This window comes from Oxyura jamaicensis, chromosome 2 (genome assembly GCF_011077185.1).
Source record: "Oxyura jamaicensis isolate SHBP4307 breed ruddy duck chromosome 2, BPBGC_Ojam_1.0, whole genome shotgun sequence".
In the NCBI taxonomy this organism is placed as follows: domain Eukaryota; kingdom Metazoa; phylum Chordata; class Aves; order Anseriformes; family Anatidae; genus Oxyura; species Oxyura jamaicensis.
This window is the reverse complement of record NC_048894.1, coordinates 70827383-70846175: the sequence shown is the minus strand read 5'-3', so window position 1 is coordinate 70846175 and position 18793 is coordinate 70827383. Positions and strand designations below refer to the sequence as shown.

The following is an 18793-nucleotide window of genomic DNA, read 5'->3' as shown; positions in this document are numbered from 1 at the left end:
GAGCAACATACAACAGAGACCCAATGGACAGCAAGGCTCAGTTCTGACACTCTGAAATTTTCCTTTGGTTCAGAGGAGTTTGCTGGCTGCTCGCTCTTATTTCCTTGTGCCTCTCACAGACAATAAAGAGAAATGCTCCAGCCATTACTTTTTGTCTAAATGGGGTATTACTTCAGGATGTTACACATTAACAGTGTATTTCAGACTGCAGAACAGAAAAACACTACCTGAGCTGCAGAGTCAAGCAGCAGTTGCAGTCGGCCAACCATCGTCACACAGGGACATAGCCAAGGCTTTATTTGCTTTGCAGGCTGTCATTGAACTGTGAAGAACTGTTGTCTAGCTTCACAAAAGGCAACTGAATGAACAGTGAAACCAGGGATCAGAGAATCAGAGACAGACAGTGATGTCTGGCTCTCAAAATATAGTCGGGTGAGTCCAGACTAATCTTAGATTGACATTCGCTTTCAGCTGCAAACAGACAATTTGAGAGCCAGGTCTTGAAAGAGCAGTATCAGATTTGACCCAAGAACACAAACTTAAATTCCTTTGAGAACTTCTGCATGGATTCTTTACATGATTTTCTTTCCAGCATCATTCAAACACTCAAAGCCCTACCTGGAAAAGTGACAATGTCTTTCTTACCTCATCTTAACTCCAGAGCTTTAGCAGTTCACATATCAAGGTAGCACAGGAAGTAAATCAAAGTGGCAAGCTTTTATATATGCGTGTATATATATATATATATATATATAAAAGCAAAACAACAAGCTTTTTGAAAGTTTTTATGTCACTACCTAAATGCTGTTCTCTGATACAGCAAATGCTGTTCTTTGATACAATGTTATCAAAGCATAAAACCATTATACTTCAGAATAAACCTTCATATAAGTGGCAAAGTAACTAAAAAACATAATAAAAGTTCATTTACCTCTCACAACTGATATGATCTGTTCAGATGAGAGAAATTAAACTGATAAAACTCTTTCCGACTTAGATAAAAACACTTCAGGACTGTCTGACGTGCCAGATCCTTGAGGTCTCTCAGACTACAACCAAACAGGAAAGATAATACTAAGCTACTCTAACTCATTCCACATATTGGGAAAAGAAAGATGAAAGTCAGTTCTTCAGTAAATGGAGAAGAACTACAAATTTGTTTAAGTTTACAAGAGCTATGATTGTACACACAGCCCCACGTTGCAGGAGTTACTCTGCCACTGCCCAGATGCAGCATCCCTGTTTCCATCAGTGCAAGACACCCCACCAAGAAGTCCCAGGGGAATACTCAGCTTATTACATCTGGTGTCTCATCTCATCTCCATCACAAGAGCAGCAAACAAGGAACGCATTACATCAGTGAAATATTTTTAACCCACAACCTTCCAAAAAGAATAGGCTTACATAAAGAGACCACGGCTCTCATGGTTCACTGGGTTGATTAAATCCACTGCATTAACATATCTTAGTGCAAAACAATTAGTGTTAGCATTGTTTGTATGCATTGGAATGGAAGTCACATTCTGCTTTTAATAAAGATATTCTTAAAGCTTTTAATGCACTTTCTTTTCACCCTGCTTTGGTGCAGGGTGAAAGCAACTTGTTTAAAAAACAAGAAACACTGGTGAGGAGACAAACACCTCTACATAAAGTCCATCAGAGTTGAAGAAAAATGCATCTGTTGGAAAGCACAGATTTTGCCATGTTTTCTCTGTTACTCAATCTCACATCAGAAAAGTCAGGGGGCATATCTTTTCCTTTCCTTCTCTGCTGAATACCAAATACATTATGGTAAACTGTTTATGAAAAACGCAATTAGTTGGTTTCTGGTCTGCTGGCAACTAGAATTATCAGTACTCAGCTGATGCATTTCAGAAGACAGCCAGAATTTAATGACTTTCCTGTGTAACTGATGTGGGATAGACAGTCTCAAGGAAAGTACTGAGAGTCTGGTTTCCAGCCTCCTCAACACGTTTTGTTCTTCTATCACTTGTGCTGAGTCTCTCCCCCACATACCCATAATGCACGACTCGGTATGTTTCGGTGTCCCTATTAGGATATTAATGTATTTTACTTTAAAAAAATAAAAAATAACAATGCAGTTCCATTACTTAAATTAAGTATTTCAAATACAAGCCATCCATTTCATATCGCAAAAGTCAAAGCTGATCACAGTACACTGAAAATCATGTTGTCAGCCTTAACTCCTCAAAGCCAAAGCATCTAATATTCTTACTGGAATGTCTATTGCTTCAAATTTTGTAAGTTACATTAATTTAGCAGGTAGGCTAAGAAGAACTAGGGGCTTGAAGCAACTTGTGAATGCAATTTCTTATGAATACTACACTACTAAACTAAAAGGACAGAACACGAACAACAGAATACGCTGCGAATGCACAACATCGTTACATACATTGACCTTTTAGAACTTCAAATTTTAAGGTTAGTTTCCTAAAGAGATTTTTTGTTGTTGTTGTTGTTGTTCAGGTATCTTTGTTCTCTGTCACATAGCTTTGCAGAAGTCCAAGATGTATTATCCAGATTACTCCCAGTATCATTAAGATAGGACTTTAGCTGTCTGGCAGGTAAACTTAAAACCTAAATTCAAGAATTAGCATGTTAAGGTACCTTTTTTTTTTTTTTTTTTTGAATCTTTTCATAGCTCCATCTTGAAGGTTGAATCAGAAGAAAAAAAGTTAAATCCTTTTTTAAAAAAGCATTCATCTGAAAAAAGCAGTCTCTCGTTTGAAACACAATAGGCTCAGCTATACCACGAGATAAGGTCCCATTCTTCAAACTGAAGCAAATTATGCTTCAAAATTGCTGTGGCAAAGAACATTTGATGTCATTCGCTAATCTTCCAACATTTTCTATCATCCAGACATGTGCATAGTTAAAAACAGGAACATCGTGGTTCACTTGATAATTCACTCGTAAAACAGACTGAACTATCTGTAAGGCACTCATCCAAGCAGTATTTTTGTTAATTTAAGTTCAGCAGGAATCTAGCAGGAACCTCTCTTGTGTAGTCCAGAAAAAAATTGAACCTTTGACATAAACATACCCTTTTTGTTGCAACCACACCTCTCTGTGCTTTTAGCTGTAAGACTCACAAGACTCTAAAATCTGTACTTGAGATTATATTGAACTTTTTCTTGAAAGCTCCTTTTGTCGAGTCTATAGAAAAAAAGCTTTACAAAAAAAACTGACTGGACCAGCGTATATTGTTACAACACAATAAATGCTGGGGAAGAGTAATCTTCATGTTCATTTGAACTTAAGAGTACCTACCATTTGTAAAGTGGGGGACAGAAGGCGGAACAGTTCTGTTAGTCTTGGTTCTGACATCCAGCTGTTGTCAGCAAAACGCCAGTCCCCAGTTCTCCTACAACCCTATTTGATTTAAGGTATCGATCATCTTTATTGGAACATGCATCCAAATTGATGGGGACTGTAAATATGTAACAGCTCTTCTTGCTTTTAACCAAAAAGATTTTTTAATTAGACACTATAGAAACCCAAACAGATCAAATCCCAACCGGGTGAAGTATAGCGCCTGCAAAAACAATTAAGATGAAACTATGCATATTTTTTGCTTCTGTAGAAAAGTAAAGCTCAAGAGAGATGAAAAGGAATTGCGGAGGGCTCCAGGAGCAGTTTGAGATGTGTTGAATGCAAAGCATCATTGCATACTATGTTACAGTTTCTGGAGAGTACACTAAATCAAAGCAGATTAGAAATCAGTAACTATGAGAATTCCTTGAACTTTGAGCTCTTACATCAATCATCCTGGACCTTTAACATTGCTACATGTTACAAACACAGAGACCAAAAGCAGATTTGTCAGGTATGACTGAAAAAATACAACACAGCACAACTGCTTAGATTTGGTCGTGCTGCCTACAAGTTAAGGATGTGTGTCAAAGACTAAGGAGCTCCAAGGACACCACCCTTGCACTCACCCTGCCCTTCCTTACCTGGCCACATTAGACAGGCTTCCTGACCAGCCACCTGGGACTGCAGGGCTAGATTATTGCATATCAATGAGTGAGCTTGGTCTCTCCTATTTGTTACAGAGATTTTTGTGCTAGACTGTTGTCATCATTTCTGGAGAACACTACCCACTGAAATACTTTAGCATGGAAAATAAAGGACTTTACCCATCATGTCCAAAATGGTTGCTTCTGAGAATGAGCCAGCAGCCACTGGAGAGTCTCTCAAGTCTAAGAGCCACCACTTCCAGACCTTGGTAAATATGGGATTTGTTTAACTATCAAAAGAGGTGCTTAGAAGAATGAGTTCTACTGGTTATATCGACATTTTGTCCACACTCCACTTGCTATCCACAAGACAGCATTTACAGGGTTAAAGCAAGGATGTGTAAGGATTCTTCTCCTCTTCAAGTGCACAGTTAAAAACCCAGTCTTGGCTCCAAAGTACCTCCTAAATTTTCAGAATCCTTCACAATTTGTCTTACATTTCCTCCCATAGTCACTCAAAACCATGGATGGCTATCCTTAGAAACAAGCCAATTAACTGGCTCAGCTCACAGAAAGACCAGCCTCTGCGTCCTACCTACCACGTTACTTTCAGCCAAGTGCTGATACCTGAATTAGGAAGAAAATCGAGGAAAACATGGATAGGATTAATCAGTGCTTAAAAGGGACAAACAGACAAACCACATAGCCACTAACTGCCAGCACTCCTGCTTGAAAGGCTCCTGTGTCTGACCAGACTTGTTCTGGTTTAGATGCTAATCCTATGGAAGCTGAACTTCACTTTCTAGGAATGCTGCTGCTCATGTAGGGACTTAATTAAGAAACCCTACACTTCAGTGAAGGACGTGGTGGTTGGCAAGGGGAAGCAGGAGATCTTATCCACAGAAAGGCATGAATTTTTTAATAGCAAATGAAGCCTGTCAAATGAATGCAGGAAACCCAGAAAGGAGAAAGTCTGTGGCACTCACTTTTGCCCACCTTCTGCTGCCAACATTGCTTCCTGTGCTCAATGCCAGTAAGCAATAGGGGGGTTTCACTCCACCTTGCTTGCTGGCCCATAGCTAGCAAAACACGTTCAGTTTTAAGGTGCTGGGCAGTAATTCCACCTCAGCTGCTGTAAACAGAAATACAGCTCGGCATTCTGTGGACTTCCATGGTGAGAAGCAAACGACATCACTGCCAAAGCACTAAATTAAAACACAATACCTAAATCTATAAATTTGTATACAACCAAGCAGAAACCAACCCTTCCGCTAACTCCCAGTTCCTGTCTGACTTCTCGATAAGCTGTAAGCCCATTCACAGTTGGGTACTTTCTCAGATGTGAGAAAAACCCTTGCATGCAGCCACTCGGAACCAGAGTCAAAGCTGGAAAGATCAGTAATTGTTTGAGAGAGAGGAAGTTTCACATTCACCTTTGTTCCAGTGGTTCCTGGCAAGAGAAGAGAAATACCCACAACAAGCATTCATGTTTCCCCATAAATACTACCAAACAGCACGACAAGGCGTACACCCACAGAAGAATAAATAGTAGTAATTTCCCCAAGAGAAATGAAGACGTAAGCAAAATACTCTGCCGCTGCCTACACAGTGTCAAAGAAAAGTTCACATCAGACTACACTGTATACTCTATACACACACTAATGTAAAGAAAATCTATTTTGAAAGAATTTAAGGGTGACATTTTTCATGTCTGAACCTTAAGTCACACACTGAGTACAGTTCTGATCCCAACGACCTTCACAGACTTGATTATGGCATAGGACATCCAACCTTCCATCTCACTGGAATGTTACCTCCCCTCCCACAAATAACAAATGTTCAAGGAATAGATAATACCAAGTGGTGAACTAAACCTAAAGGTAGCTTTTTGGTACTAAAATCACAATGCAAATTTCATTGCCAAGTAGTACCAATACCCAAAACATGTTCTTTTGTGTTGTGTACAACTTCAAGTTTAAATGGAAAATGCTAAGCTGAAAAGGATCTCCTAGGACTTTATAGTGCTAAATTAACTGCATCCTCTCATGACGACTCTTTTTGCTCATTTGGTTTTAGTAGAAAATTTTAGACAAATATTTCATAATTTCAGTTATGGAAAAACATGCTGCTTCTTCTAAACTTGAAAAGTTACCTACACATCACCATAATTTAAACAGTCTTTTTTTTTTTTTTTTGATCCAATACCAGAATAAGTGGAGAGAAGCAAATCTTGACTCCAGCAGAATTACTGTCCAGTATTTCTACCAGGAATCAATGAAGTCATGGCTAGGAAGAACTTGAGAACTGCAGAATTTTTTTCCTACCATGACTAATGCAGAAGTAACTTCTTCATTAAAGCAATGATCTCCGCTTTCTAGGACAGTAAGACACACGAACCTGGGCTAGTCATTACTTCTAAAACAGGCAAAACTTAGAAGCAGCTTTTCCTGAAGGCCATTCATGCTGCCAGAAACAACAACAAAAACAGAGCCAGATTCTACCACAAGTCTTAGGAGGAGCTTTCTACTTTACCTGTTCTCTGCACAGAGAAAACAAAGTCGGTCTGAAGTGCAAGTTCCTTTTAACAGTGAAAAGGATGGCTTTCTTTTTACCTTCATCATGTAAAAACAAATTACAGCTGAAAGCCTCCAAACCGGCTGCAGACACAAGTTTACAGAGCAATTTTAGAGATCAGCTCCTTTGAGTCATCCTTAGCGCTTGCCAGGACTTGCTATAGTTGAATGCTCTTTCTGAAAGCCTGGCAGCGCCTTTTGTAAATGTAAGCAGCCAGTACAAGTAGAGGAGGATGGAGTTGGGGAACATTTAAACAACCTGAACAGACACAAATCCATGAGACCTAACCAGATGCACCTCTCAGCACTGATCAAACTGGCTAATGCTGTGGCAAAGTCACTCTTAATTATCTTAGAAAGGTCATCAGAAGTGGGAAAGGTTCTTGAGGACTGGGCATAAGCAAAAGGCAGCCCTATCTTCAACAAGGCAAAGGAGAACAACCTGGAGGACCACAGGTTGTCCAGCCACACCTTAGTCCTAGGAAAGTGACAGAGCTTTCTGGAACTGTTTCCAAAGATATTAAAGTCAAGAAGGCGATCAGAAGTCATGAACATGTATTTATTTACAAGGGAAATCCATGCCTGACCAAGCTGATGGACTTTCACAGTGAAATAACTGATTCCATAGACAAGAGGTGTACAGCACATATATTTTCCTCTGACTTTTATGTAAGACTCGCCAACTGGTTTCCCCAACATCTTCGTAGATAAACTGATCAAGTATAGACCGCCTAAATGGACAGTAAGACAGACTGAAAAATGACTGATGTTGCCAAGTTCAAACTGTCAGGAGGAGCAACATGAAGTACACCTGGAGCCCAGTCACTAGTGGTGATCTGGATGATGGGACAGAAGGCACCCTCAGAAAGTTTGCAATGATACTAAACCAGGAGGTGCAATCGATACACCAAAGGGTTGCTGCCATTCAGATAGACCTCAACAGGATGAAAAATGGGCCAAACAGAGCCTCATAGTTCAACAAAAGGAAATGCAGAGTCCTGCATCCTGGGAGGTATAATCAGCTGTAAAGTGGCTTGGCAGAGAAGGATCTGGTAGACACCAAGTTGAACGTAAGTCAGCAATGTGTCCTCATAGCAAAAATGCCAGCAGAATCCCAGGCTGCACTAGTGGGAGCACTGCCAGCAGGTGGAAAGAGGTGATCCTTCCCCCCTGCTCAGCACTGCTGAGGCCACACCTGGAGCGCTGGGACTCCCAGTACAGGAGAGACTTGCTCCAGCGCAATGAAGGGTTTGGAGCATCTGAGACATGGGCCACTTTAGCCTGGAGAAGAGAAGGCTCAGGTAGGGGTCTTGTCAATGTGTAAAATACTTGGGAGAGAGAGATGGTGGTGTAAAGACAACTGAACCAGATTCTTCTCAGGTGATAGCGAGTGAACAGACAAGACAGAATGGGCACAAACTGAAATACAAGCACTTCCATTTAAATATAAGAAAACATCCTGCCCTCCCCCCTTCTCGATCAGTGATCGAGCACGAGCACGAGCTGCCCAGGGACACTGTAACGTCTCCACCTCTCCAGCTTTGGATATGCTCAGTATCTGCCTGGATGTGGTCCTGGGCAGCCCACTCTAACTGACGCTGCTTCAAGCAGAAGGTTGGATCAGACATCTCCAGAGATGTTATTTCCAATCTGAGAGCTTCAGGCTTTAAAGTGTACATCAAGATATGGCCAGGAGTTGATTGGAAAATGTCTTAATGTAATTTTACTGCCTGTACTGATCCCCGCTGGCACTGTAACAATCCAGATCAAGAAAACAATTCCTCAGCAAGAGGCTCTGCAGCAGGAGCACCTATGTGCTCAAACCCTGCTAAAAAACAGATGAGGGCCCTCAAGCTTGTTGGCTACAAAAGAGCACAATCAAACATGAACTCAAGAAGGAAGGTCAACTACTAGATCTTCTTGACATACAAGAGCATATTGTTAGTTTCAACTTAATGCTAGCACTGCTAACTGGAATCAAGATCTCTCTGCTCTGAGGTTTTTATTTATACCTCTTTTAGTAAATCCTGAGGTTCCAAAAATTCTAAAAGCATGAGTCGTAGTAGTATAATATCAACAATTTTCACCACATATTTCAGCAATAGCTTATTGTTTCCATCATCTTAGTCTAAGAAAAAAAAGTTATGTTGATGCCACAAGCAATTTCCTTATAAACTGTCAGAGAAAAGGCAAATGGAAAATGGAGAGCAGAAATATGTTTTTACTATGTACTACAGAAAAGATCATCTGTTCAGTACTTCTGTTGGCAACCAGCTGTTGTCTTTAGCCTTGCACTCCAGCAGTGAGTTAGATCAAGTACTACCATTGTTGCACAGTGAGAAAGCAATGACATATTTCATGATAAGCGCTCATGAGCACTTTAAGTAACCCTCAAATGCACACACTTTCGGTTCATCAACTCTCACAATAGCTTTACAGCCTCACAAGGATAGGATTTAATTGAAATACTAGTTCAAGTAATTCTTTGCACAATTTAAGAACAAAACTCTTAAGCCCCTCCATCCCATCCAGTCACATACACCATGCAATCTGGTAACAAATACAAGAGCCTTAAACAGTCTGCTTCAGAGTACAGCCAGCAACACAAGCCAAAGAAGTGTGGGCTCCCCATACAGGCAAGACTACACGTGTAATGTGACAACTAGACCTGATCCAAGTTCTTCTTTCACCACCATACCTGACTGTTTGACTCTTGATCAAAAGGGTTCCTCTTAGTTAGCTATCATTGATGCTATACCAACTTTTCCACCTTTTCCTGATTTTTTTTGTTTCTTAAAACAAGGCATCTGAGCTCGTGACTGCCCATTTCATAGTATATCACCTCCAAATTTTGTTTGTGTGCTCGGAGGGACAAAGAGGGAAACTGAGGAAGAAAAGTTTTAGAACACGTTCACTGGGAAAGATTATTAGAACCCCGACCTCCAAGTTAGCATGCTGTTTCAGAAAACTTCCATATAGTATTCCTTCAGCTAGCGTACACATTTGTACACAAATCCCTGAGAAAGAGAAGCATCACGTGATTTAAGATGTTGATATGACAAATTTATGCATTGTAGACAGGAATTTCCTGATTCAGAACACAAGCATGAACGAGAGCTTCCTGTTTCTCTCTTTACTCCAAGAAGGTTCTTCAGAAGGATTTACTGCCACAGCGTGCCACTAATAATGCTTTGCAGCACTGAGCTCCAGGTTAAGTACTATGCTAACACGAACACTACTAGAACAAGGACATGATGGCAACAGAAGTCTAACCGCATGACTCCTGGGCTCAGAAGAGTCACTACCTCACCCCTTTCTGAAGGCAAGTTGCTATAACCATTACGTTTTTTCACACATCAATTCTCAGAACAGATGTGTTAGAACAAGCTCATGGCACTGAGCAAAGATCATCTAAGATCAGCACAACAACTGACATTACTCTGCTTAAAAGGAGGAGAGAGAAAATCGGGGGTTGCATTTTCAGCCAGCAGTCTAGCTGAGCACAGGAAGGAAAAATTTCCAATGCCATGCTGACCCCTGCAATTTTATCCAGTTCACATACAGATCCATGTGTTAAACATCAATTTGCATGGAAATACAGCCTTTAACATAGATTTCAACTTGGTGGCTTAGGGGAAACACACATGAAAAAATAACCAGCAAGTTTTTCTCCCCATTTACTTGTTTAAAGCAGAAGTCACAAAACTACGTAGGGTAGCAAGACCTATTCCACTACTAAGGAATGACTGTTGTTGAGCTTGGCTACTGGTACCAAGCTGAAGTTTTCAATATCCAGTCAAACACAACCAACTCAAGTCTTCCTTTAGGGCACTACTTGAAACTGCGCACATTCCAAGCTCTCCTACAATTCAGCCTATGTGGCACAGCCACAACTGCAGCACTTCTTCACACCTCCTTATAGAAGATACTTGAGTGCATTTCTCCAGTCAGCAAAACAAGGTTCTGCTTGCTTCTGCTTTAGAGTTTCTTGGAAGTACAACCCTTCCTTTGGTCAATACATAGACTTTGCTAACTTCTTCAGAAGAACGGCCATGGTCTCTGCTAAGTTCTCCTTTGTATGAACAGACATCTACAAACACCACAACAGCAAGCATACCAGGGGTGCAATCTAGGATAATGGGAACTTCTTTAATGGTCTACAGCACGTAACTTCAAGATCACAGCACCTCCTCCATGCTTCAGCTCCTCCAAGGAGATCTTGTAAAATTGTGCTTAACGTGCTATCTTTGCTGAAAGACACACGGGTAGACTGGTAGCTGAAGTGCAGGACATCATCAGACAGAAGTAAAAACTTTTTCCCTGAGGTAACCTACAGCAGTACTACCAGCACTCACCCTAAATAGCACATCTATCCAGTCACACGTCGAACACCTCTATTCCTAGAAAGTGTTGCATGTTTCATTTTCATATGAAGGAGGAGCAGATTCTACTGACAACCCACCATCCACTTTTAAAGCTCTGAAGGGTTTTTACTCCTTAAAGGTGCTCTAATGCAACAAAGCACATCCTGTATTAAAGAGTACAGGCATAACTTGCTACAAAACAAAGAGCAGAAATAAACCACTCGTTCATTTCAGCCTTCAAGTGTGATCCCCTGCCTTCTGCCAATCACTTCCCCAGCATAAACAAGACCCACAAAGAACCAAACCAACTCCTAGTTAGGAATTGTTAGCAGAAGCAAGGAATCCACAAGTAGCTGAAGTACTGAAAATGCCAAAAAACTAAGTTCTCTGAGGAGATTTTTGGAGTAGAAACTTAAGTCTTAAAAGCACATAGCCAATTTCAGATGTATGTCAGTGTTTTTCCACAAGTAATATGACAGCATCAGCTTCAGCTTGGATTTTATAAGTCCAATCTGGCAGAAGGACAAGCTTGACAAGACTACAAAAGTGGTACCAAAGCACCCTCCTTTCCCTCCTCACCTGTGGGGAGTGGGTAAAGAAGGACTAGGATGTGCAAATCCTGGGCCCCTGCTACCTTTGCTGATCAGCTCCAAAGTTTGCTCAAGCCTTCCACTGGCATCCAAACAATATTTTTTATTTTTGCAAATATACAAAAGAAACAGTGTCCAGTAACTTTTGCACTGGGCTGAAACAACCATCCTAGAGTACAGTTGGCTATCTTTTATTTGTTATTTTTAACAGATATAAGACCCTACCTTCCTCCTCTAAGGATTTTAAGAAACGAGCAACAGTTTATGAGATAACACACACAAGCCGCTGTTACTTTCTAGAAAGCTGCAGGTAACATTAGCAACTTTAAAGCCTGGATCTACCACAAATATTTTACCTTTTGTGCATGCATGTATAAATATACATGCACACACAGAATTCCAGTTTAAGAAAATACTGTATTATGAGAAACTGGAAGCAGGGCAGCAGCTCAGTTAACTGCAGCAGGCATCCCAGCACCATGGGATCCAGAGAAGAAGCAGTAATGTGAGCACGCAGCTTACAGCGGATTTGCTTTTTGGAGACAAACTGAGTAAACACAAACACAATCCTTTTGCATCACTTAGTTGAAAGTTGCATAAAAAAATCATATCATAAACAGCCTTCACAAAGGTTACTTTAGGTTGGCAGCAGTTGGCCACTGTCAGAGCAGAAGTTCTGGGAATTCGCTATTTAAAAAAAAAATCAGTGCTGCTTGCAGGACTGATATTTTGAATTTGGCTATCTTTCCTGTTAAAATCTTGCTGTTAAGAGACAAAACCCATCACTCCCTGAATCCCAGAAGAGCAAAACAGCCAGAGGCAAAAATGCGAGAACCAGCCCTGAGTGAGGCTCAGTAAGACAAGCAAGCACAACACAAGAAGCACCACTGAGCAGCACCGTGATATTCACAGCAGTCCTACGGAGGGTGTTAGGGTTCAATGGCAGCAATCACACGCTGGGGAGGTGTAAGAGAGGAGAACCTAAGCTGGGACAAAAACACTGATCAAAGAACAGCAAGATCAGCATCTCAGCAGATCTGCTGAGAAAGGATCAGAGCAAAAGCAGGACAGCCCTAAGAGCTATGTGCTAGACTTCACATCAGGTGTTTGTGTGTAACTGCAACTCAGACATCGAAACAAAGCAGGAATAAATTGCACAGCCTAGGAACCACTGAGCACCTAACCTGCACCTAACTAGCTCTTTACTTCAGTCTGTGAGCTTGGGGTGGAAAAAGGTTATCATGGGGTGGAAAAAGGTTAAATACCAGGCTCAAAAACTGCCCTGGTTGCTGAAGATGCAGTGCACGGAGAAGACACCTCAGAGGGGAGGTCACAATTTCATAGTTAATTAATTCAATACGAACTGATTTACTGTTTTTTCCATTCCCTTACCCTCATTAAAATATCCCGTGATGCTCTTCAGGTTCTAACAACCAACATAAGCCAACAATAAAATCTGATAAACTGTTACAAATTCACTCTTTCAATAACATACCCTACCCATCACTAATAGAGCTTCTCTAGCACAAAACCGCTGCATTATACTGCTGTTCAGACCTGATGTGCATTTTTTGTCAGGTTAATCTACTAACAATGCACGAGGAAACAAATCCTAACAGACCTATAGGTCCTGAATAACAGGATTTTTGGAGTAAAAGATTTATATGTGCAACATCTCAAGTGTCAGAACCCTCACCAGCCCCAAATTAACAAAAATCTAGTTTGTAAACCAAATGGTAGCATTCACAAGGAGACAGTGTCCACCTGCAGCTTCAACAAAGAGGCCTGTGCAGCAGATTTTAACCATTCTCCTCCTCCTGAAGGGAAGGATTTAAGAGAGCAAACAGACTGACCTCTTTTGCCACAATGCTACAGGCTGGCAAGCGATGCAATTCCTAGAAAGCTCCAGCTGCCACAGGGCAGCTCACATGGCATCAACAGTGAAAGCCACCCTCACGAAGCATGCTGCCCATGTTTTGGGGCAGCTACATCCTGTGACAGGCTTCTGCACTGGCACTTTGTGTCTCCAGGACACTTGGATCCAGGTAGGAATTCACCCACCAAGCAGCTTGAGAACAGAGAATGTTCAGAAAAAAAAAAAAAAAGCTTGGAGAAGGAACATTTCCAAAACCAGAACTGGGTTAAAGTTACTCCCAGAAAGTTCCCATTTAAGTCTTTCCAAATTATTTCTTTCTTCTTGGATATGAGCATGTAACCAGTTTGTCAGCAAGGCTTCAGACTGAGGATGGACATTGATCTCCTTGCCTCCATTTCTTCTTTCTCCCCTTGCCATCCTCTGCTCTTTGCAGCACCAGCCTTCCTTCTTGCACCAAGTCTTCCACAACACATTGTGGCAGGTCAACCAGACCTGCTGCAGGCTGTCACCAGCCCTCTCTAGAGGGGGAAGGGGCAGGAGGTGGCCAACTGCAGCCACAACTGACCAACTTCAGCGGTGTAGAAGGCTGACTCATTAATAAGAGATCCCTATATACAGTCTGAACACTTATTTGCTGCATGTTGTAACACCATTTAACTGCATTTAACTTGGCTGGTTCCAAAGTCTCAGAGCTTAATGCAGCAGTCATTTGGGAAGAGGACAAGAACTGGAAAGTTGTCGTTATTCCACAAGTCTGACATTTCACCCATACACCACGGCTTCCTTTGGACATAAGGGCACACAGAGCCTGCTCTTCTGGCTCATCTCACAAACCCAACTGCCTCACAAAACAGAAACCTGCAGTTTTTAATTCTTCCCCCTCCGCTTTTTGGGTGCAAAGATGTCTCAGGTTGTACGCTCAGCGCTCTGTGCCCTTTCCGCAAAGAAAGCGGATCGATTTCAGCCGCTCCCCACTGGGCCCTGCAGCCAGGCTCCAGTCCAGACCCCTACCGAGCACACGTAAAGCTATTTAGGTGCACGGAATGGTTACAGAAAGCGAGCAGCACGGTACAGACAGCAGCTGCCTAGGTGTCTAATCGACTTGGCAGCAGTTAAAGGGTAGTGCAATTCAGCCCCCTCATCTGTGGCGACAAATCATGTCTTATTTATTCAGCTGCAACTCTCCTCCTCAAAAATATATTTTAAACAGAAATCCTTGAATATAAAAACCGGATTTCGATAGCTTCTACAACAGGCTGCTCCTTCCACTATCAGACATAAGCTCAGCAGATCTCCACTTACTTAAAAATCAGGTGGAGAATTACACCAGTGACAGAAAGGTGAAGCATTGACCCCTAGGGCAAGAAAGCAAAGAACAACAACAGGCACCCTCACAAAGGTGCAAGCCATGCTCAACTGCAACTGCTCCAATGGATTTCTTGCTCCAGTAACCTGTTGGCTTCAGTCATGCCGCTGAAACCTGACTGATGGACACACTCACAAGGACTGGCTTTAACCGTTAACACTTAGTCAGGATCTACCGCACGCTACGATAAGCCTAAACTCTCAAGCCCTGTGTTTTTCTAGGGAAACAAGCTCTCATAAGCCATCTCCCTTAAGGAAATGTTTGAAAAGACCAAGTGATGACTAGAAAAATAAACTTTATTTAATAATTTACTCTAAAAGCCAGGTAAATTCCTGTAGATAAAGATTTGGTATTCTACAATTTGTTTTTTTCCCTTTGAAAGTAAGAGTTGTGTTCATACCCCACTTGCAGTTCATGAATTTTCAGAGAAGCGATCCTACTGACTTTCAAGATTGGCTGTGATCCAGTTTTCTCCTGTCTCAAAATTAAAGTTGTGGAAAACAGATATACTTATCAGAGGTGCCAGGAACTATTTACTCAGATTCTGACAACAAATTATTTTAGACTATTCAAGCATCCAGCTCTCTTGTCTACTTAGCATGCCAATTTGTAGGTTCTAATAAAATTCTATTCAATAAAGCCTTGGACAAGAAAAAAAAATAAAAAAAATAAAAGGAAATATAGTGTAGCTTATGTGATTAGTCACAAACACTTTGGATACCCGCCTGAGATTTTACATGTATGTGATTTTGAAAAACTGTCTAGTTCTGATAAGCATAACAAAATGTAGTAGTCCACGCAAAACATAATTTCCTACTAATAAATATTATCTAGTGCTTTCTTGTGTGGGAGTTATCCTTGCCATAATGCATCTCCTCATCTTCAATTTTAGAAGGAACTTGAGCAGACGTGTTCCCAATTTTCCACAGTCTTGCAAGTGGGAAGACTAGAAGAAAGCATCCATTTAAAAAATAACTTTCAGTTGTCCTCTTGAAATCTCAGTTCAGGTATCAGCAAGCAGTAAGCAAGATGACAGCATTTAGCTTTAGCTAAGCAAAGGTACCTTCTTCCATCCCTAAAGACTTGGTTTCAGTCCCTGAAACAGCACACTGCAATACATTGGTCTACAAAGCACACAAAGCTTAAAGTAACATACTTAACTACAAGTGCCACTTTATCAGCTTACACACTGATACTCAGGTTGCTTTTAGGGCACAGAAGAACTGGATGTAGGCACAGTGCTACCCTTCCACTGGGGATCACAATCACATCCTGTTAAAAGCAATTTTTATGGCAATTGGGTAGTTCAGTTGGTAAAGGTACCAAAAGCCCCAGCTGGGAATACAGAGTACCTTACAAAAAACAAAAGCTTCCTGTTATCAGACTTAGATTTGCTCTCCTCCCCATCACCCCGAAAGATAGCGGTGATCAAGAGTAAGAAAGCAGTGATCAACACTGTCTCTAAGTCTCACTGTGGCTGATGCTGTACAGAAGCTGATGGGTGGAACAAGAGACCTGAATTGAAAAAACAAAACATGGACCACAGTTTTGTTTGTGGGGTGTGTTTTTCCATTGTTGTTTTTTTGTTTGTTTTGTTTTGTTTTCCAGTTGGTTGGTTTTAAACCAATATAATGCCTACTATTTTTCAACTCAGGTAATGTTCTGTGCTGCATAAACAACTGTGCCACCTGTGCCAGGAGCAGTCTGCCTTCCCAGGAGCTGACCGCCACTCCACTCTGAATGGAGGGAAGAGGTGAATTACTTGGGAACGTCCCAGTCGCACCGATCTGCCTCCTCCCTGCAGTTACTACTGGGCTGTCTGAGAACACTAACGCTCTCCTCCACTTCGCTCAGGGCTGCAGAAGACAACCCTAACCCATCACTTCAATCCCCAATGTTGTGAAGCAAGCATTCGTATGGATCCACAAGAAAGCTCAGGGCCACAGCCGTGCCTTCCTGTCATCGTGCCAAAACCCCTCAGCAATGACTTCTGCACAGAACCAAGAACTGTAAGACACTGACTCAACTCCAGGGACAACCTAGGATTTCCCCTTTCAGGAGGAGCCCAAAGAGGCTTTGATCGCAGCCTCCAGGCTGACCCCATTTACGCAGAGGTTATTCTGGCATCAAGTGAGCCAAACCACGCAACAGCGAGAACGCCTTGAGCTTGAAGCTCCTGACTTGTTCAGCTCTTCCGAAAGCAGAGCTCGTTTGGCACCAAGCGAGAGGAACCGCAGAATCTGTTGGAGAAGCGGTGATTTTCCTTTCCTTTTCCACAACCTCCCCGCATACTTTGGATGTGAGAGAGGTGTATTCTTTGGCAGTCGCCTTCCGGACCCCGGAGAACCCAGCAGGTCGCCGGGCCGCCCCCCTCGCTCCACCCTCACAAGAAGGGGGACGCGTGGGTGACCCCACACGGCCGCAGGGGCACGGCAGGGGCAGGACAGGCGGTGACCCCGAGCACCACGAGGGCAGGACGCGTGCCCCACACGGCCCCACGGATGCCGTCGGGCTGAGGCGTGCGAACGACGGCCGGGGGTCGCGGCAAGCCTTGGGCGCCGCGGGGCAGAGGACGCGCCTCCTGCGCTCGCTGCGGGGCTGCCGCCTCCGCTGGCCCCTTTTTCCTTCGCCATGGGCCGAGATCCATACCCGTGCGACTGCAGCCAGACCGAGGGGCTCCTTCCCTCCGGCAGGACGGGCTGGGCCCCGCATACCGAGCACCAAACCCGGCGGAATCGCGGGAGGACGGGGCTAGGCTAGCAGCTGGAGCGCATTAACTCCCCCTCCCCTGCTGCCCGGGGCTCCTTTTCCCCTTTTCTCTCCCCTCTGCTCAGACAGGAAGCAGCCACACAGCAGCCCTGCGCTCCGCGGGCGAGTCGCAAGCCCTCACAAAAGGCGGCTTTTCGGCAACAAACACTCCCCCCCTCCCCGCGGCCCCGGCCCCTTCCCCGCGGCTCACCCTCGCTGCCGTACTGCTTGCCGTTGCTGGCGCCCATCCCGCCGGCTTCATGCCCGCCGCCACCCCCGCCGCCGCCGGCCCTGCTGCCGCCGCTGCCCGCCGCGCACCATGGCCACCGCGGGCAGGGGCAGGGGCGCGGCGCCGCCCGGCGCTCCCCAGCTCCTGGCCGGCTCCAGTTGTAATCCACGGGGCCCCGCCGCCGTGCGCGGGGGCTCCTCCGGCCTCGGTCGGCTCCGCTCCTCCTCCTCCTCCTCCTCGCAGCCCGGCTGCCTCCCCCGGGAAGCCGCCGCCAGCCACTTGTTGCTGCCGGGGAGGGACGCAGGGAGGACGGGCAGCCCCGCCGCCGACTTTTGTTAGCGGCAGGCGCCTCCTCCCGGCGCCCAGCGCCGCCGAGAGGGAGAGAGGAGGGAGGGAGGAGGGAAAGAAGTGAAGCCCGGCCTCCCCCCGGCCCAGCCTCCCCGTTTTTCCAGGCCGGGGCCGGGCCTCTGAGGCAGCTCCCTCAGCGCTGCCCCGGTGGGCCCCCGGCGTTCAGGCCCGGTGACCCCCCCCTAAACCCCCGGTCCCTTCCCGCTGGTCGTGCACCTTCAGGCTCGTTAATTACCAAAGGGAACCTCCTCTCTTGGCGCTCCCATGCTCTTTAGCCACAAGGGGACAGGCTGCTGGGGGGTCCCAGCTGCCGCCACCAACTGTGCCTAACAGAGCGTCGCCCATCATGAAGGGTGCCCAGCGTGCTCAGCACCACTAGTGCCACCGTAAGGGAGCCCACGTAGCAGTCACACACCCGAGACGGGAGAGCAAGGGGAGCCCACAGCCCCAGCAGAGGGGTGCCTGTAACCTGCGCGGCCTGGGGAAAGAGCCCATCTTCCTAAATGTCACAGAATCATTTAGGTTGGAAAAGGCTTTCTAAGATCATCTGGTCCAACCATTAACCTAGCACTGCCAAGTCTACCACTAAAGGATGTCCCTAAGCACCACACCTATGTGTCTTTTGAATACTTACAGGGACGGTGACTCCACCACTTCCCTGGGCAGCCAGCCTGTTCCAATGCCTCACAACCCTTTCAGCGAAGAAATGTTTCCTAATA

General features: G+C 44.1%; 1 protein-coding gene across 1 annotated transcript in view; it reads right to left on the bottom strand.

The window, feature by feature from the left end:
• The window catches only part of FBXL7 (F-box and leucine rich repeat protein 7), a 187937-nt gene extending 169854 nt beyond the window's left edge, over positions 1 to 18083 (bottom strand). Inside the window, exon 1 of the mRNA XM_035318059.1 lies at positions 17709 to 18083. Coding sequence (XP_035173950.1) covers positions 17709 to 17745 — 37 coding nt within the window. The 5' untranslated portion in view covers positions 17746 to 18083. The remainder of the gene's footprint in view (positions 1 to 17708) is intronic.
• Positions 18084 to 18793: the final 710 nt, after the last annotated feature.